The following is a 20864-nucleotide window of genomic DNA, read 5'->3' as shown; positions in this document are numbered from 1 at the left end:
TTGTGCGAAAAGTCACTTTGTTTTATTTGAAAGTGATCTTATTTTTCTGATGACTAAGCTCCCATAGAAGGAGATACGGATAAGTTTTGCGTCCCACAGGACGAATTTAATTCGAAGTGTTACATATTAGTAATAAAAAGTTTATTGGGCGAAAGTTCTAATGATTTTAGAAGCAATTATGGCAGTTTGGTAGCATCTGCTCATATGGAACACAGTTTGGTAGATATCCTCTTTTTGAATTGGAAAATATTCGTACTGGCATTAAAACCAGGCTAATTTACTTAATCTACTGAATACGATAAATTGAAAATGGGGAAGCTCATTATATGTATATGTAATAAATTTAATAATAATTTAAATAATTGGGTGCAAGCGGATCATCAGAAGTGCAAGTAGAATCTTTAGAGCAAACTATTCTTTGGAAAGCCCGCTCATTGTTGCCTTGAATATTTTCATGTTAAATTCTGACAGTTAATATGGCAACGCTATTAACCTTATAAATTGCCAGTTTTAAAATTTCGTTTCTTTTTGTTTTAACTCTCTGCTGAGTGTGAGTAAACCAGAATAAATGTAAACTCTAAACACTAAAAATAAATTCTACAGTCCTCTTAAGACTTTCTTAAAATCATATTATTGTAATAATTGGGTGTTGCAATGAAAAATCAAAGTAGATCTTCAGACTTGGAACTACCAAGAAAAAGAAAGAAATTATCCGATTCTGATACTAGTAATAGCAATAGCTCTGAGGATATCACTTCAAGGACACCCAAATACTCCTCCAACCGCAACCAATCCATTAAACCCAATTTAAATCCTCCCCATTTGAGCCCAAAAACGTATTGCATGACACCTTCAACTAAAAAGCAGCCCTCAAAAAGAAAAAAGTCTTCCCATAGTGATGATCAAGGTTCCCCAATTTCTTCTAATGCAAAAAAATCAACAGTTATTTTTCCACACATAACGGAAAGTAACTGGAAAAATTTTAAACAAAGACTTGAAGGTAAACCTTTAGGTGAAATCACTAAAAAACAGAATGCCTGCTTTGCTCGAATGCACGGTCATGAAGCATTGAACAAACATTTTATGGGTGTTCATGTTTTAAGACTCAGTATAGTGGATGCCCTTTTAAAACGAAAATGGAACAATTTGCTTCAGTTGGTTGTCAGACTTGGAAGGAATTATCCTGATCCTGTTTATAAGCCATTTATCAGAAATGTGAGTATTTGAGGCATCATAATATTGTTTTTGAAATTCAAAGAAATATTTTTCTTGTTCTTTATAGTTATGTGATATTCTAAAACATTACCATCCTGCAATTAAAGGTACGGACTTTGAGGAACAATTAGATATGATTAAAGAAAAGCATGAGATAGTTCACAAGCAGGATCAAGGCACAAGATAATATTAGCAAGTTCTTACGATAAATTGTTTTCTACTTTTTAACTATTAACGTGAATAAATAATTTTATTTAAATAGTGCTGTTTTGTTTGTATAATATCGTTTGTTTTTTGTTTATAGGTTTTTTTACAAATGTATAGGGAAGAAAACTACTAATTTCGAATAAACCTCTAGTGTATAATGAAAGCTTCACTATAATCTTTGCGTTGATGAACTACATTTAGATGTCTCTGTCTCTTTTCATTTTATACTGTAAAATAAGACAACTACATAGTGTACTGTGCAGATACAACATTTATCCTTGTCGCTGTCAACTATCCTTACTCTAACCTCAAATTCCTTCCTTTTCTCTAAAAAACTAGCTTTCATGGTTTATTAGTTTAAAGTTATCCTATATTTTATGTAAGTCCCTTGAACTGTATTGGCCATTCAAGCCATTTGTTGCGAAGAAGTCTTGGCTTTAATTTTTAATTGAACTTGTATTAATATAGCACTCAACTGAGCAAATGTGGTTAGACGAAGTTGACGAAATTTCCAAGGGCTATGTACCTTATTACCTTCTGGTATTTCTGCCCATATTTATGCTAATATCGTCCACGAATCCTGTTTCTGCAGCCCATGAATTCCCGGCTTATCGAATGCAACACTATGACTTGCATGGGGTGTCTTATGGTAAGTATTAAGTGGATATGTATTTATAAGTATAAGAAGTCTATATTTTGTAATTGACTTTGTAATAAGTATTGAATTTACTCAATTTAACATCAGATGACACAGTTGAATTCAAGATGAAACTGAATATTCTGTTCATCAGTTTAACTTTTTCCTACCTCTCAAAATGTATGGCAAAAATTGAATCAATTCTTCAATAAAAATAACAAATTTTAAATGCTATTCAGTTATTACAAATAATTTTCATATATAGGAAGTAGAGCAGCAGGTATAAATTTGGAGGCTAGATCAATTTTGACATGGAGCACAGCCAGACATTGTGTTCTAACAAGATTAAAAGATCTGACAGTGGATATTTTCCGAAACATACGGGGAAAAGCTGGTGCCCTGATAGTGGAACTGCCAGAAAGCTTCACAAATTTTACACAGGAAGAAAAACAAGTATGTCTTTATTAAGCAATCTTTATTGTTCCTTTGATAACAGATAACTTCATCTTATGTTCACAAAATATGAAAAGTAATAATAAAAAAATCTCCTCAAATTGGTGTCATAATATTAGAGAGATGTTTGGGATCAATTTATATATTAACAAGAGATTTAATGGTAAATAGAACACCCCACCTTTATAGCTTACTCCATACTATTTTTTTTTAATAAGCACCCCTTATTTGGTTTTATAGTAACTATTTTGGGTATTTTATTAAAACAATTGTTTTAGCAATATCAATTATTAGAAAACAAAATGCTCTATGAGCAAGAAACCTCCATTCCAGTATATTTTACCAAATACAACCCCACTCTAGAAGAAATCATAACAGAATTGTCCACCACTGTAGACATTAGTAACAAGAAAAAATCTGCTTTTGATGCTTTGTTTTCTTCAATTGCTGCTAATGGATATCAAATTGTAATTTCATCTGGAACTCCTATAGTTAAAACTGATACCAAAATAGCCACCATTCATGGTCACTTGACTGGCTACAGGACTGATGGCAAAGTACCCACTATTGCCATTGTTACCCATTATGACAGTTTTGGTATCTCCCCAGTAAGCCTTTAATTAGAAACTAAGTGACAGACTGGTCAAAATCAATGGTTTTAGGACCTTTCCTATGGTGCTGACGCCAATGGTTCAGGAGTAATAATAATGTTAGAATTGATTCGCTTATTGTCAGGCTTGTATGCCGACTCCAAGACACGAGGAAAGTACAATATTGTGTTTGTGTTAGCTGGAGGGGGCAAAGTTAACTTTCAAGGCAGTAAAAAATGGTTAGAAGAGCAATTGGATTCTTCTGAAGGATCTCTAATTCAAGTTAGTTTCTATTCAATTAAGAATTGATATTTATTTATTTGTGACTAATTTTAGGATGCTTCATTTGTGCTTTGCCTAGATACTTTGACAGCATCAGACACTATTTTTATGCATGTGTCCAAACCTCCTAAAGAGGGTTCTTCATCTTCTATTTTCTATAGATTTTTAAAAACCGCAGGAGAAAATTTTAGCTCTGTAGCCATTGAAGGGGTTCATAAAAAGATTAATTTAGCTGAGGATATTTTAGCTTGGGAGCATGAAAGATATAGTATAAGGCGGTAATTTGAAATCATCAAATAATTTCTGCATTTAGGTTCATTGGGAAAAATTTCTAGGTTGCCAGCATTTACACTTTCAACTGTAAAAAGTCATAAAGAATCGTGGAGGTCTACGATATTAGATACGAAAGAGGATTTGGATGTAGACCGTTTAGTGAGAAATGCAAGAATTATTGTAGATGCCATAGGGCGATATGTATATGATATTCCAGAGGGAGGAATATTTGGGGGTAATTGGGTAAGTTATTATCTTTAATCTAAGGTTAATTGTAATTTGAAAAAATATATAAAATTACGTTTTAATGTGAAGTAAACTAATGTTGAGTAAATCTTTTTGCTACAGGATGTAAATCCTCACTATGTAGAAACCTGGCTGGAACATTTAGCCGGACAACCTCGATCGCCTCAGTTACTTAGCTCCAAGGACAATCCACTGGTTGGCTCTTTACTTGACAATTTTAACAAATACTTAAGGGACGTTAAAATAACGTACGCCCTTCCGGATAAACGCGATCCGGATTATCAGTTTTTCGGCTCAACCGATGGAACAGTGAATATTTACAGGTAAGTGCACAAATCAAATGAAGGGATCGAGTTAAGTAACGTTATTTTCACCGACTTCAATGCATATTCAAAGTATTAAACACTGTTTTAAATTTCAGTGTAAAACCAGCCGTTTTCGATCTCGTGCTAACTTTAGCAATAACGTCCTATTTGGTATCGGTGTATTTCGCCATATCATATATCCCGGCGTTATATACTGTTTGTTGTGATGTGATGAAAAACCAAAAGGTTAAATCTAGGTAAAAAAGTTAATTTAAGAACCAAACACAAAGTAGCAATATTGTAGACAAATTGTGAGGTGTAAGGCGATAAATTTATAAATGTAGCGCTCGTTGGCTTTACGACGTTTATATTTAAGCGTATGGTTTTCTTTTAAATCAATCCTTTTTTTATTGGATTTTTCTTTTGAGCATATTGTAGCAGAGTAAATAATGAATATGACTCATATTACATCGTACGTTTAATTTTCAATGTTGAGAATCAAAGTGAAACTAAATTATGAAAGTAACCCGTGTAAGTACCAACGACGCGAAGTATTATTTTATGGTGTGCTGTACATTTAAGTGAAGTTATGGTTGTTGTTTATGTGAGGTAGTAATAGATTTGTTAGGTTTCCAAATCCAAAATTATATATATAAATAAAATATTGAAGTTTGATTTAGTGAAAAAACCTATCCTTAAGAGTCGATTTATCTTAACCGATTCTTGAACAAGATCAATAGTCGGATTCAATGGAGTCGTGAAATGTGCGTTGAATTAATGATTTAATGCAAGTGAAGAGTATCCTTTCAATTTATCACAAAAATTCTTTTCTTGCAACTTCAATAATCTCATCAAAAACAACCATTACAAATCTAGGAGTAAGGATTACATAGCGTAAGTAACGCTAAACTATAAATCTTACATTCCTTATTCTATATGAAACTGATAAGATAAAGAGAGTTATATAAGTCTTCGGAGCTCTGCGTGCAGGAAACATCGTTTTTCGTATTATCTTTTCACACAAGTATCATATGCTAATGCACTTGCCAAATAAACGATCCACGCCAGATGTAGTATATAAGCGTGTTATTTTATTCCTTTATTGGCTTTAATAGATTAATATAGTCTAATGCATTTATGCGTGCAACGACATCGATTTGATTTCATGTAATTGTCGATAATTTCCTACAAGAATTTGAAATTTAATTTTACAGATGCAGATTGAGCATTGTTTAAAATTCTGGCTTTTCTTTGTTTCAAATCATCCAAAGGTGAATAACCGCAAATAAATGGCCCCGTCTAGGATATATTTATCACGCAGATGTCTGAGCCAAAAAACAGTCAAGTGCCTTGCATCTCTTATTACTACTTTTGGTCTTGTTGCATTTTCTGTGCACCAAAATTATCACATACGACAAGTGCGTGCATACACTTTTAACTGAGCTGCGAGTTGCTCTTCCCACCTCACAAATGACAATATCGCTTCGTGGTTAACACGTTCAATGAGTGCTCATACTAGTTCTCTTATTAATGGTCACCTCAATGGATCTATTGAGGTTAGCAATGGGTCAGTTTCTTGGGAAAGCAATGAATTTTTCTTTGAGAGCGACCGACAGTGTTCCAAATGGGTCATTTATGTGTTTTTGCTGCTGTTTTTCTTTGGTTCTTGTGTGATTTTACTAATATGCTGTATTATACTGTGCAGCAAGAAGAATGGTAAATAACTTTAACATTCCTGCATGACAAATATATTTTTAAACATATTTTAGGGGTTCTCAGTATCATCCTCCAACTAACAATAGCAGATATAGTTCTATTCCCCGTTGCCATTGCCGAGCTTATAAGTAGCTACTATCAGACATGGAAATTGGACAGTCACATTTGTGTTTTACACAAAGGGACTGAAATATTTGCCAACTCCTTAGTGATCTATCTTCTCATATGTCTCAACTTCCACGTAATTACGTTTTGGAATTTGCATAATCTCGAGTTAATTAAAAATAACAAAAACCCCTTGACTAGTTTCAACGAAAGTTCCAGCAGTGAATGTTTAGTGACCAGTAGTGAATTTCGGGCGATAAACTACCAGAAACGAAAAAGCGACGTTCCAGTGCTGTTTCCCGTTATATTCGTTTGGACTCTATGTTTGTCCTTAAGTATGCCTAACTACGTGCTTTCTACTACCGTAGAAGTTAATGATCAGGTGTTATGCTTGATTGTGCAGAATGATTATGGCAAAATATTGCATTCATTACTCTTGATGTTTTGCATGGGAATTCCTTGCATTATCTTGCTTTCCTCGGTATTAATCCTGATTTACAAAGTAATAAAAGACCCTCACAGTGAGGTGTTAACAAAACAAAATGAAAAAACAAAAAGTCTTCTTATTGCCTGTATAGTTTTAAGTATTGCTTACATGGTTACATCTTATCAACGGCATTATTTATCTTTGGTTGTAACCATTAAAGAATTTTTCATTTCGGAGAATCACTACTACAATACTTACTTCAATGTGTATCTGGTCATGCTGCATTACTGTGGCAATATTCTAAGGGGTCTGATGTACTACTTAGTTGTTCCTGATGTAAGGCATGTTGTTAATGGTAAACTTACCTTTCGTAGTACTTGAGAATAAACATTTTATTTGTTTTGTTTCGGTATGATTTTGGTGTTTAATAAATGAAGTTCCTATTTTAGTAATTTGATTATTATATGGTTACTCTGTCATTTAAATTGGAGGGAGGGAATCACACATAAGCTATATACCTACTATATCCATAGAAAATGAATTGTTTTTAATTAAAATGGACTTAAATTAATTCTGTTCCCTCAAATGTAAAGAAAATTTAGATTAAAATGCTAAAAATTGTTAGAAAAAAAGAACGTTTAAAAAAACTATTCTACAGAATTTGTCTTCAGTCCAGCGTAAAAATAAATATATATATGGCGCCTTTGCACACTATTCTAGCACCTTGTCCGAGAAGCTGCGAATATGGATTTGCTCCTATGGCTATGCTATGAAAATATGTACAACTTTTAAGTAATGTTTTTGGAGTTTTATTATCACGAAAGTTTCGCTTAATTTCAAACGAATTCAATCAAGATCTCCCAAATCATGGGTTAATACTAATCTGAAATTGAAACTTATAAAAAAATAAAATTACTTAATTTAACATTTAATCACAACTGAATAAAACGACATAAATGAAATACTTATCCGTAAGTCTTTTTTGCGTCAACACTGAGTCGGTCTTTAGAAAATGTTGGAATTTCCTGCATCACGATGCATTATAATTAGTCTGAAACGGCATCAGGCTGAACTTTATATCCCTGTTTTGCGTTTTACGCAGCATGTCTGCGGCATGCTGAAGCTGCATGGCGCAGTCCGGATGTGCGGTCCCAGGCAGCTGCAGACACTCCTGCTCAAATATATAGGCTAAACCCGTTAAAAGGTCGTGAAATCCTAGGGATATGGCCGCTTTTCTTAACCGGTTGAGTTCCTAGGAATAACAATGCGGTGTAAAAGGAGATACACATCCAGTATGGTTGTCGATTATATAACCTTATAAAACTGCTGAGTCTTTTCAGGCAATTTCCTGGCATGACGCAAGATTTTCTGTATATCAGACTGCAATCCGGCTGGTCGTATCCAGACAACTCCATTTTGGGAATAGCTCCTTTTTTCGGTGGGTTTAATGGGAAAATTCCCTACAAGGTCTTGTGAGAACATATCGGCACACCCTAAATCGTTCAAGTCTCCCAACCATGGAATCACATCCGACCCAGGCTTTAATACGGTCATCATCAGGTTGCTTTTCTTTTTTGAATCAGCCCAAGAATAAACGAATCCGAACCAGTTATCTCCGACGGTCACCAAAGCGGCCATATTCTCCACCTTCAATGCGCCATGAAGAAGGACGCAAAACGAGGGAGTACTGGCTTCGTCAATGACAGGGTTATCATCAGTTAAGTCTATATCGCCGGATTTTGATTCCGATTTCTGCGAAGCACTGGCCGGGAGAAGCAAATGCCGACTCACAGCCATTGGGGAGCCGATATCAGCTATGGACACAAATCCCCTAACTTCAATTAAGTCGGAGACGTTGCAAGTTTGCGTGTTGAAATCGGTTACTTTTGTGTAAGGCTGAAATTTCTTAATCTTTTTTCAAGTTCAACTAGATTATGAAAAACAGACCACTGGTGCTGGCGACAGGATAATTTTAGACTCCAAACGCCCGCACTTCAAAACCCCTTTAAATAAACTATACATTTCTTCAGCTAATTTCTGGAAGAGGTTGGTCACATTAGACTCGGTTTGTAAATTGTCAGGTATTTGCACCGAACCTTCGTACCCGCTTAGGTCTATCAGTCGTTGGTATAAAGGTTTTGCTAGTATAGGACTTTAAGTTAATTTAGGTATTAAAAAAGTAGTTTAGGCCTACATTTAATTACATTAGGTTCATTGGCAGCAGCGATGCATACTATATGGAGCTTCGCCGGAAATGGAAAGGGGATAGGAAAGGCAGGCAAAGTTGCGCCTCGATGGTTGATGGTGCTAAGGGAGTCTTTTAGGGACATGGGGCCTATTCCAGTATTGCCATCGGTTACTAAGAGAATCTAAAAATTTTGCGTAATGAAATAATAAAATTGCGTTGATCACCATGTATTGGAGGCTTGGGAACGACGAAACATATGTAACATTGATCAAAATGCAAAAATATCTTTTTGAAAAAATGTATTTGATCGATGTTGCGTTTTCATGTTTCTGAAGTACCAGTGGTGACCACTAAAATTTTCGCCATCCTAATATATTATTTTCAGGACAATTCGGTAAATCCCCTACAAAACTGTCTCCTTTACCGGTATATATTTCTTAGAAATTCACCTGACAGGCGGTGTTATTTCCCCATTCGCTCAATACCATCTGACTGACCCCATGATAAGCGGTTTCTATGCATGTTTTGTCGTAATCTTCAATGTTCTTCAATTCCGCTTTTATTACGTTGTAATCTCGGGTAAAAGGGCATCTTTCTTCGTAAAGGGATGAAAAGGCCATCTAAACAAATAAGAAAACACCCTGGACAAATCGTATCGTATCGACATCTTTAGTTTGTTTTAATAAAACATCCTCTATATATTTTTATTTTTTGTATGTTATGCGAGGAAGATTGATCATACACATATTGGAGCCATGGGACACTCAAAAGTCAACAAAAAACAATAAAGGAACAAAAAGGTATAATTTAATCTTTGTTCATTCAACACAATAATGTTATTTACGTTTGTAATATACAAGTCAAGGCATGATTTACAAGATTTTTTAAAATAAAGTTAAGTGAATTAAATACTAGAAATAAACCTAATCACTTTCCCGTCACTGCTGCTTGGGCCGCCTTTTTAGCCTTAACAGTTTCTACCAGCTCCTTGTACCGCTTCATGCACTCTTTTTTTGATCGATTGGGTATGCATTCGGAGATGCGTTCCCATCTTTCCGGAGTCGAAGCGTTATAAGTTTTCAATGCCTGCTCTAACAATTGCTGCTCAGTAGCTGTCCAAGGGAGGGAGTCGAATCTTACAAATTTTTCAGTCTTATTTGATTGCTCTTTAGCTTCTTTCTCTTCACTACCAGCTTTCTCCTTGATTATTCCATTTTGCAAGGAACTTTTTTTCACATCTTTGCTGACTCCATTAAGACTTACTTCATCTAATTTCCTGGAAATGTCACTCTCGTCAACAGATAAAACATTCTTTTTGTCCTTCTTGAAGGTGTCGAAGGCTTTCTTATTGGCTTGCTCTTTGAGGTTGTTTTTAGAAAAATCAGTGCTCTGCAGATCTTTTGCCTTGGCCAGAACAATTTTGGCAGTAAATTTGCTGCTGTCTGGCTTAAAAACACCGTGTTGATTCAGGAAATTGGCAATAACTTCCCATCTTTGATTGGTTCCTGCTGGAAATAGATTGACAGACTTTACTAGCAGTTGCAAATTTTCCTCATTCCATTCAGGAGCAACCTTTATTACAGCACTGTTTTTTTCCTCTGGGTTTTTTTGTTTAACTGAATTTAAGTGAGCTTGGCGTTCATCTTCCAGTTTTTTTTCATGATCCTCTACTGCTTTCAAGAAAGCAGCTTTACCATTGTTTTTGATGTTCTTATTAAGTTCTTCTAAAGCTTCTAAACTAAGGGATTCACACATTGCTTCTAATGTTGTGATGTAGTGCAGAGTTTTATCACTATCTTCATTGAAATAATTATTTGCCTTGCAAGCATCTCTTAGCATTTTTCTTTCTTTCTTCAAGGCTTTTTTCATTACCTCTCTTTCCTGCCTCTTTGCCTCAATTTTGGCTCTTTCAACAGCTTCAGCTTGCTCTTTTGCCAACTGCACTTCCTTCAGAATCCTTTCTTCCTCCTCTTTTTTCTGTTGGGCAGCTGTTTGCTTTGCTCGCTTAACTGCAAGCTTACGATCTTTATCTTCTTGTTTAAATTTGGCTATTCTAGGATCATTGTTATAGGCTAAATCGACTAGAGTCCTTATGCGAGACATTTCTTCTTTCTTTTTCCTAAGCCTTTCTGCCTTGTTTAATTTGTCCACATACCTGCGTTCTTCTCTGTCTTGGCACTTGTCCTTGTCTTCTTCATCTTCGTAAGAGTATTCTCGCCAGGATTTGAAGTCATACCAAAAAGAATAGAATTTTTCTACTTCTTGTCGAGTCGCGCTTTCCAATCCCAGTTCTGGAACTTTGGCACGTTCAGACCAACGAGAATTTAATTTGAAATAATAACTAAACACTTTGTAGAAGTCATTCTTAAGTTCTGAGCCACAGGGGAGGTTATTATCAAATTCTGGATCAATAGAATCATATGCGCGTCTCTTCTGGATATTTCCTAAGGTTTCATATGCCATGGTAATGTTGGTAAAATAGTCATCATCAGGCTTAATTTCTTCACCCAAAGCTTTTCGTTTATCTGGATGGTGCTTGAGTACTTTCTTTCGATATGCAATCTTAATGATGTCTTCAGTTGCTTTGAACCGCAGAGCCTCAATCCCTAATACCTTGTAATGATCTTGGGACTTCCATTCTTTTGGGTCTAGGCTTCGCAGGTACTCCACATTATCAGTATACTCAAAATCTTCAGCTTTAAGCTCAGGTTCAGTTTGTACAACTTCAGGAATTTCTACTTCAAGCTGGATAAGAGGGTGAGGTGAGAACTTAAGTTCAGGTTCTTCAGCACCAACGTTTTCGAAAATGAATCGGTAGCGAAGGGCCACAGTTTTGCAGGGATTGTTTAGGGCTGTTTTCGCTTCACCCATGGTTGATTTCAGACATAACCTATCTATTCACTGGCCAGTCTCGTGCTTTTGTCTACTGTAGATTTAGAGCAGAATTAAGATAACAGCGGAGTTAGTTAAATTAGTTAATAAACTAATTGAACTTGAAACCGAAAATTTGATTCGAAAATTTACCACTTGATATATTCTTTGAAGAAAACCAGATGAAAAATGCACAGGACTTGGCAGTATGAAGAAAGATACGTCATCTGCCACCTGACGTCGAAAAGGCAATGTTGCCGTATCCTACATTTTCGAATGTGTTAAGGTAAACCACTCAGCACTACCGACAATTTACAAAAATTTCTAATAGGATTTCATATTAAGGATGCAAAACTTTACTAATAAAAAATGGAAAATTTTTGAGTGGTTGGACATACTTTATTAGCTTATAATAAATCGTTTGGCTTTGATAAAACATGTCCAATATCATAAAATATGAAATACGCCTCCTAATGAAAGATTTCATTGACGCATGTGAGGCTCCAATGCTTTTTAGCATTATCAATTTCCGATAATATGGTCAAAATTTGTTGTTTTTCCTCAAAGGCTATCTTAGACAAATGATTAATAAACTTTATTACAAATTGTTGAAACAAACTACTCTATAACATTACAAACAAATGTTTGACTAACATCTAAAATTTTAGACATTAGTCTTGCATTGGAACTATATCTTTACGTTTAGAAATATTTTCGAATAAATATAATATTACTAGTGCTTTTAAAACCTTCATAGGTATTACGAGAATAAAATTCCTGAAACTAATGCAACTAGCAGCTCACGAATTCTAGTTTTTTAAAATGAATTTCACAAATTTTACAAGATGCAGTCAAATAATTTACATTGCCGACCCATCTCAGAATTTAGCACTGATCCTAAGACACTAAAGCAAGTTGACATATTGTACAATCAGCAACATGGCATACCGTCAGTGATTGATTTTAAGGCAGGTTAGCCACCATTCAAGAAATCCTTACAACGTTGCGATATACTTATTTACCGAATTTATTTCCAATTATTGGAGCCTCTCATTACGAAAAGATCAATTTTTATCTATTTTGAATAACAACGAATAGTGCTCTTCAATATAATTCAGCTTTTACTCAATTTTTAAATGATACTTTCAAAATTTCTATAAACGTGTGAATCTCGTGACAACATCGCAATTGCAAGTTTCCAAGATGGTGTATGATTTCGACGTAAAATCTAATAATAATGAAAACTCACCAAAGAAATAAATTCTAATTTTGAATGGACGCTTAAATGATCCAAAAAGGCATTGATTCCATTAATGGCTAATTGTTTTCTAGTGGTTTCCGTTCCATCAGTAAGTTGCTCAGATCTTGTCATGGACAAGGAAACGTCCAGTAATATTACAGTGGGCATTTTACAATCACCTCAACGTCGCTAGTTCTCACACGATTCTCAGTTTATAGTTTCTATTCACTAATTGAGATTGACGAATGAATCTTTGGTTGTGTATATAAACTAAATGGACATTTTCAAAAATATCGGTCGGCAAACGTATGTTTTTGTTTGCCCTTGAATGTCAAAATGTCAAATTGTCAACTTGCCCGTCAGAGAGTTCAGAAGTTAAGATCCAAGAGTAAATGAATTATTTTTGTTACCAATAGGACGGAGGCCATTAGTGCAGTTTTGTAGAGCTGAGGAAGAGAATCGAGATGTACAACATACTCGATTTAAACTCTCTATTTTTACGCGTTAAATCACTTATTTTTCCTCAGAACATTTGATCCTAAAGCATTAAAACTGGGGCTTAATGAAGAGTCTGTGTAATTATATAGTTTTTATTTCTATTTAAAGAATACATTGTTTTCTAAATTCAATATTATTAAATGGTTTTGCGGTACATTTTGTCCAAAATGATGAAATATACAAGATATACAATAAAACAAATTACAAAACCTTATTAAAGCCTTACATAAGTAATATGTATAACATTTTTTTGTAGGTACTTTTTTTCGAGAAGTCGAACCAATACCTCTACTATAAGCTTTATCGTCTATACAAACTTTTTCTCGCTAAAATGGTGAGTATAAAAAATCGATTCTGGACAAACTGCATGTCAACTTCTCAAAATTTTTGAAATATATGTATAGTACATTCTGCGAAAGGCTTATTTTTATTTATTACATCTAACAATCGCAGCACTGTTTTGTTAAAAACTATATTTAGAATTGTTTAATATTTTTCTTCATTATTCAAACATAGTCTAAGATATATTGACGATTTTTATCTTTAAATAATTATTTTGAAGTAATAATATCTAAATGTAAACGGTATTCTTGCTTCCTTACTCATTTCTTTATATGGAATGTTTTACGTTCTTTAATATAAATATGTAACTGCACGTCTTAACGATGTATTATAAATATGCTAAAGGCTTTATTAGGCAAACATCCAGCGTATTTGCTACACTGGAATCAGTATATTATACATTCTTCTGCAATGCTTAAAAACTAATTCCCAGGCAACCACCAGGATGAATAATTTTTCTTCAGCAGAAATGCTTTATCCACTAAACTTGCTCTGAATCATTTCAGACCACATACCACGGTGGTTGCAGACACGTTTCTACTGAACTAGTTATCAGTTTTACTCTAAATTATCTTATACTGTTGTTGTTTCTTATTAATGGAAAGTTTTAATAAAAAGTTACTTTTCTAGTTCCATTTATCATAAAGTTCTGGCTGACGATATTGCAATAATATGTAACTGAATTGCTTCTGAGAATAGTCTTATATGTATATCTTTTTGTTTGAGAAGAAATGTTGTCAACCAGGCAGAGAATGCGCTTTTCAATGGAGATTATTTGCTCATACGATTAATTATCAAACTGGCAAATTAATGATATATGTTGGTTGCTCCACATGGTTCGAACACCGCTCTCTTTTTCTATTACAAATTTTATATTAGATTGTCCATAGTCATTGCGTATTTTTCCACTGAGTGAGTTTAACTGCCTTAAGTTGTTGTTAATTTCATTTGAGCCTGCCAATTTGTTTTATGGACCATGGGTGGAATGTTTTGTCACATCTACCGTATTTTCCCGACCTAGAACCATTGGATTATCATTGGTGTAGATCGCTGCAAAATGCCCCTCCTAATGAAAAAACCTTCGTAACTGATGACTGATGAAGACGTAAAAATGCACCTGGGCCAGATTTTTGTCGGAAAAGAATCTAAAAGTTATGAATTATCAAGAAATTCTCTCAAAGATGAAGAAATGTTATTGAGTAAATTGGACAAAGCATAAATTAATAGTTATCATTTTTAGAGAAAAAAAAATTTTCGTTTATTTACAGTGTAAAATATGCAGTGACTTCGTAAACAACCGAATAACATAAAGCTTTTCTCATCTGATTTTTTTTAATGTAGATTCAAGCTTGAAAGACTCATCACTAAATGAATAAGAATTCAAGTATTTTCTTTGCCTGTCTCACGTGCCTTTCGAAGATGCTCTTTGGAAACCTAATCGGTAATTTCACATGTCTGCGCTATTATTACGTCGTAATAAAGTATTATTTGTTAAAATATTTTGACTAGTTACACTATATCAATAAAAACTACAAAACTAGGAATTTAAAATATTATCTACAACGCTTTGTACAACAATCATTATATTATTTTGGGAGGAATGGAGTCAAATAACGCGGAGTAAAATTTCGAAATAAGAGCCTCACGATGATACATTCATATTTACATATGTTTGGCTGGTGCAAAATCTGTCCTATCTCGGAAAATCACAAGCACAAAAGCGAGAAACTACTGAAAACAGGAAAACGCTTCTCACTGACATACACGCACCATTCAAATTAAAAATTGATAAAATTTATTTGGTATGTTATGCGATTAAAGATTCTGTCTTTACATCTTTCATCATTTTTCTCATCGTCTTTCATCATTGTTCTGTACATCCATCATTCGACGGCTGGCTGATGTCGGACGAACTTGAAGCAGACTTCTATCGCCGATTTGAATTTCGGTCGATCTTATCATATGCGATAGCAGATGCATGAGACAGAAACTCTATGCGGAGATCCAAACATTTGATATAAAAACAAAGAAACAGCATTAACAGGCCTCATATAAAATTCTATATAAAAGTACTTAATCTTGAAATATTTGTCAATATACAAGGATATATTATGTATTATTTATTTACTATAATAAATGTTTTTAAGCAGTTATAGTTATGGAAGCATCTAAATGGCTAGAGTTTCATAGGTATAGAGATGTGCTAGAGTGAATACGATGGTAAAATTTTAAAAAAGTACATATAAAGGTAACAACAAAACTAGAAAAATAAATCAGGATTGAATGTATATAAAGCCTCAATGATAAGATGCTTAACACCAATTAATTGACGTTTGAGTGCTCTTTTCCTTCCGCTTTCAAGGGCGCAGTTCAGGAAAAATGAGACACTAAGATATAGGTAGTTGATTTAAGTTCAAGATCGAGTCAATTTCTTGTTGCTCACCTACTAATGAGTGCCTGGACATTTTCTTTTATTGGAACATGAACGGATCTATTTCAGTGTTTTATGCCTGCGTTTGGGGTTTTTGGTCACATATAATATAGTGACGTGCCATGCAAGATGCATTTTTTAAAAATATTTTACAAAGCAAAGAATGTTCGCTTTGAAACTTCATTCATCATTAAAGGGATATACATACGCCAATGCGACTTTAATTACCGAATAGAATATTTTTTTAAGAAAGTCAACACTTTAATTTCCGTTTCCAGTGAAGCAAGTGGTGCTCCCCAAAATTTTACTTAAATGTCATTAAGTAAATAAATGTGGTCATAACACAAGAAAAAATGTAAGTTTCGCAACAACGCCCGCTTTAAAGATAGGAACGTGTAATCTCCAGCATAAAAAATGTGTTAAATTTGCATTCAAATATACTCACATGTTAAGGCAATTTGCAAACTTCTGAACAACTCCGTATAAACAAAGTGACGCACTGTTTCTGAAGATCTAATTGATAATATGATTTATACGTTTGATGCGGATTGATAATATTTTTTAAGAATAACACTCCTATACAAGTAAAAGTTGGAGAGGTAGACTTGCACATTATATGTTTTATATACAAAGTGTTCCAGATCACCATGGAGTTATTTCTGAGAGCAATAATACTCTGCGGAATAATAAAAAAATGTTAATAGATCCATGGTTAAAAACGCACCTTTTTCGATATACAGGATGGCAAAGATCTCCACAGATGTTCACTACCTCGCAACACTAATCGAAAATGCAATTACCAACTCAATTACCATTATTTCTTGGATTTTGTAACATCTTCCACAACATACAATGAGGAGCGTTTATCCACCCCGTTAAAGTAATTTAGTTTGTTTCTTACGAATAAATCGCTTTGCTTACTATGACAAACAGCAATATTGATTCTAATATTTATTAATGCATAGTAAAAATTAAATGCTCAAGATTAGATTTTATATATTTAAGTTGTAAATAACGTTTTGTTAACGATCTTCTAGCTAAATTCAAATTAAAGTAAAACAATATTTTGAAGTTGTAATGAAATAAAGAATAAATATCTGTGAGTTGGATCCCAACATGTTAATCTCGTCTCTCTCCGAGTCGGATAACGTGGAAATTTTAGAGAAGGTACAGTGGATATGCCATTTAAATTGTTTGGCTTTGGAGATCGGCGCTCAACAACCAATCGTCAGATCTATTTTATACATATGCCATCCTTATCTGGCATTGGTTTGGACGTTTTGCTACTCTGTCTTACCTAAGGTGATATACTGACCCACATTTTTCAGAGCTATCTCTTTGTTAATTAGACCGTTCTCTTTAACTGGCGTGAAACGCTTCGCAGTTGAATGGCTGCAATGTGGCCTTGACCTATATTTGGAAACGCCACGTTTGGTTTCCCTCACAATCTGTATTCACCTGGAACTGATCTGTGCGGTAGAACGAACGCTTACAATTCAATATCAAGAAATTGTTTCAGTCTAATTTTGCTTAACTTTTTAATTTAATATAAATATAAACGAAAGCAAAACTATAAAAACTGGTGAAAATGTTTTTTTTTCTTTTAAGATTCAGGACATCACTCATTTGCATCGACAAACATTCTTACAAATTCAACGAAAACGGTGAAAGATACGAAAATACTGCAAGAGACCAAAAAGCTAAAAAATTAAAGTAGAAATTTTATTTTGGAATCGGAATTCACATAGAGTGATTCAAAAATAAGATAAAAAGCATAAATTAGTACATGACCAAAAAAAACATAACATGGCTGTCGACTGTATTTGGCTATGGACAATTTTGATATTTCATTGAAGCAGGTCTTAAAGACAATAGCTGTACTAAATTTCAAAAATTTAGTTTAATGCACACATAATAAAAACGCAAAATATGAGAAAAAAATGTGAAACTTTGACCCCTTGTATATCGAAAATAGTTCATTTTTGACCATGGGTCCATTATTGTTTTTTATTATTTTGCACAACATTATGGCCCCTTGAAATATATTAATGATATGTTACACCTTCTATAGGGGTTTGGTTCTAACGTTGCACCAATCCCTACCTATGTGCGAAGCACTATTCACAAACCATAGATAACATGTTATTGAAAGTAAATGAAAAAGAGGTTTTTAAAAAGTTGGCAAAAAGGAGATACAAGATTGAACTTAAAAACTTTAAGGACTGCTTGTTAATTACTCTCTTTTCCCATTTTTTCACGCACGCATAAATCACTAAAAAATCGTCCTTTTTCGTAAATAAATCTCATACTACTGCGCTTCAAGTTAAAAACTGAAACGGACAAATCGAATCGATTAGATGCTACGAACTGGACTTCATTATGGAGTATTATTCTTCAGTCTTATGTACAGTACTAGACGCAAGAACAAAAAGCGTATCTTCAAAAGATAATTTACAAAACGTGTCAAGTAGAATGTGTAAATAAGTTTTTATTGGGTAACAAACCTCTACTCCTTACTCACAAAAAAGGTATAGAAATGCAGCCACCTTTAGTTTGAAACTTTGAAGCCGCATTTCCTATTCGTAACAAAATACCAAAAGTCAAAACAGTGACTCACAGTTAAATACAGTCTAATCACAATCTCGCTAAAATGATAACAATCTATTTCCACGTAGTATATCCTTATCTAACACATCAATAAGAAGCACTTATTAATCATTTGAGATTACGTCGTCTGAGTTGCGCCTAATGCGAACTCAAAGGTCATCTACAATTTTTTTTTACCATTTGAAGAAATAACTGCTCAGGCACCCGTGTAATATAGGAATTGTCTGGGAAATATGAAACAAAAATGTGCCCAAATGATTATTTACTCAAATGCTACTTCTAAAAAACGCTATGCACCTTCTAGTTTTTGAAATTTAAAAATTATTCTAAGCCTATCACCTAGAGAAAGGTATTTGGCTGGTGGGAGATGAGGAGGTATTGTTGCTGCTGCTTGTAAGCGCTTAAAATTATTTTCAAGGAAACGAAATTCTTCAACAGAATGTATAAAAAAATTGCTAACAGTTGATGATGAATGAAGAATGAAAATTTGATTTTTTCGTTACATAATATGATGGAATTGAGACGATTTAGACGTATGCGACTAGTTCCTTCTGATTCTGGCTTAACCACAAGTGACATCAAAAATCATCAATCAATCTGCATTAAGAGAAGATCACGAGATGTTCAGGAGGTGGCATGTATTTTTCCCGCAACGTTTCGATGTTTGTGATAAAAATAATAAAAAAGTCAGATGAGGCAGACTTGGCATATAAAATGAAAGGCTAAAGAAATAATGTTTGTATAAATCAATTATTCGGAATAATGAGAGTCGCGAAGTCAGGAAGTGCATTCACTAAAAATCAAGATTTATTTAATTTCCTACGATTCAGCCCGTAATATATAAACATATTACGTTGGCAAAACTTAAATTTCTGGTCTAAAAATTGTGGGAAAACTTAAAGGGAAACATCTTTCAGGAACATCAAATCTATCACGCTTCAAGTTACAATTATTCGTATTCCTCCACGCAAATTGTCGATTTTGAATCTGGAGGAGCATTTCTGGACATAACGTCAACATGATCCTATCCGCATAGTTCAGAAACTAGCAATATTAACAAAACATGTCATGCGATCCTCATTTTTCAGGGAGGCTTTACTCCCCATACTCAAGAATTTGTTTCCACATGTGACATTCATTTTTATTATTCCCAATATAGATCTTCTAGAATAAAACTGCATTCTTCAACGCAATGTTAAGTGGTAACTTAACTATGCCCACACTTCAGCAATTAGCAAAAAACGTCAAACGATCTCCAATGGAAGACAATGGTTGGGAGACCGGAAAAATAAGGCTCAATACCACCGCAGGAACCATAACTCCTCATCCCCACCTCACCAATTGAAATGCACACCAGCGCCATCGCCGCCGTCCTGCAGCTAGTACGCGTCCTACTTAGTCCAACTAGTACAACCTCCAGTAGCTCCTGAATTGTCCAGGATAGCGCTGCTGGGGCTAAGCGCGATAAATAAATGAGGCAGTGTGTGGGGGCGTGGGGCTAGGCGACGAGGAGGGCGGGGAAGGGCTGCTCGACGAGCCGCCGCTGGTGGGCAACGCGCTGTGCCCTTGCCGGTGGGGGTGGGTGCGCCTGCCTCCGACACCCTCCTCGCTGTTTTCTCAGAGGTATACTTTTTTGACGCTGCGAGTGGTTGCGAAGCCGTCTGGCCGTCTGAAGTTGTCGCCCTGCAATTGATAGGGTTAGCGACAGTAAGAAATGACAACATCGACTCAAATCATTCTATTGGTCTATTAAAAAATGAAACAAATTCGTTGTGTCGAAATTTGTCAAAATAAATGCAGTCAAAATAATTATAGTGAATCCTGCAATGTGTGTAAAAATGACAGCATAACTGCACCTTTAACTGAGATCAAGTATTTCCAGTGGTTTCCAACAATGAAACTGCATGATGGTTGCTCCCATCAATCATTAAAAAAAAATCGTGTAACTGTCAAACGTATAATAACTGTCAGCGTATAATAACTCCTTACGTGCATTGTACGTGATGTTACATAGTGACAATTTGGTAATTTTTTGTCAATTTGTCACTTGCCAAGTTGGTTGATATTTGAAGACTTGAAATTAAAACCGGGGCCGCTTTCTTTCAACTTGTGATTTCGGATCAAAACGCATTATGATTTAGGAATCACGACTCTCGCTCTTTTGGAAGTTTTAATCGTGATTTATACATAACAAAACAGGGAACCGGATTTGTAATTCCTGTGCCCCTCCT

At 34.5% G+C, this 20864-nt stretch overlaps 5 protein-coding genes across 10 annotated transcripts in view; 2 read left to right on the top strand and 3 right to left on the bottom strand.

The window, feature by feature from the left end:
- The first annotated feature begins 1699 nt into the window (after nt 1-1699).
- LOC136341388 (BOS complex subunit NCLN) lies at nt 1700-4870 on the top strand. 2 transcript variants are annotated; one of them, XM_066286320.1, is made up of 9 exons: nt 1700-1801; nt 1891-2071; nt 2325-2512; nt 2791-3120; nt 3175-3384; nt 3439-3662; nt 3720-3900; nt 4006-4226; nt 4325-4870. In XM_066286320.1, exons 2-9 carry the CDS (start codon nt 1906-1908, stop codon nt 4467-4469), a joined length of 1665 nt encoding a protein of 554 aa, XP_066142417.1. In that variant the 5' UTR covers nt 1700-1801; nt 1891-1905; the 3' UTR covers nt 4470-4870. The 2 variants fall into 2 exon arrangements, with proteins under 2 accessions (XP_066142417.1, XP_066142416.1); XM_066286319.1 differs by having other exon boundaries at nt 1730-2071.
- Nucleotides 4871-5710: 840 nt separating this feature from the next.
- Nucleotides 5711-6837, top strand: LOC136341494 (uncharacterized). Its single transcript, XM_066286520.1, has 2 exons — nt 5711-5924; nt 5978-6837. The coding sequence occupies exons 1-2, from the start codon at nt 5711-5713 to the stop codon at nt 6835-6837; spliced, it is 1074 nt and encodes a 357-aa protein (XP_066142617.1).
- Nucleotides 6838-7242: 405 nt separating this feature from the next.
- On the bottom strand, nt 7243-13102 carry IntS14 (integrator complex subunit 14). Its single transcript, XM_066286321.1, has 6 exons — nt 12765-13102; nt 9094-9264; nt 8651-8825; nt 8404-8597; nt 7771-8352; nt 7243-7708 (listed from the first exon to the last, which is right to left on the bottom strand). Exons 1-6 carry the CDS (start codon nt 12921-12923, stop codon nt 7487-7489), a joined length of 1503 nt encoding a protein of 500 aa, XP_066142418.1. The 5' UTR covers nt 12924-13102; the 3' UTR covers nt 7243-7486.
- Nucleotides 9430-11760, bottom strand: LOC136341387 (dnaJ homolog subfamily C member 2). The gene has a single exon (XM_066286318.1). The coding sequence runs from the start codon at nt 11513-11515 to the stop codon at nt 9572-9574; it is 1944 nt and encodes a 647-aa protein (XP_066142415.1). The 5' UTR covers nt 11516-11760; the 3' UTR covers nt 9430-9571.
- A 229-nt stretch (nt 13103-13331) lies between the features above and the next one.
- Nucleotides 13332-20864, bottom strand: part of Sema1a (semaphorin 1a) — a 220096-nt gene continuing 212563 nt past the window's right edge. For all 5 annotated transcript variants that reach the window (XM_066286315.1, XM_066286311.1, XM_066286312.1 and 2 more), the window contains one exon: nt 13332-20316. Coding sequence is in view for 4 of the 5 variants with exons in the window: in XM_066286311.1 (XP_066142408.1) it covers nt 20251-20316 (66 nt within the window). In the remaining variant the exon portion in view is untranslated. The remainder of the gene's footprint in view (nt 20317-20864) is intronic.

The sequence above is a fragment of the Euwallacea fornicatus genome, chromosome 10, assembly GCF_040115645.1.
Source record: "Euwallacea fornicatus isolate EFF26 chromosome 10, ASM4011564v1, whole genome shotgun sequence".
Lineage (NCBI taxonomy): Eukaryota > Metazoa > Arthropoda > Insecta > Coleoptera > Curculionidae > Euwallacea > Euwallacea fornicatus.
The sequence above is the reverse complement of the archived record's forward strand: the minus strand, read 5'-3'. Positions and strand labels throughout refer to the sequence as shown.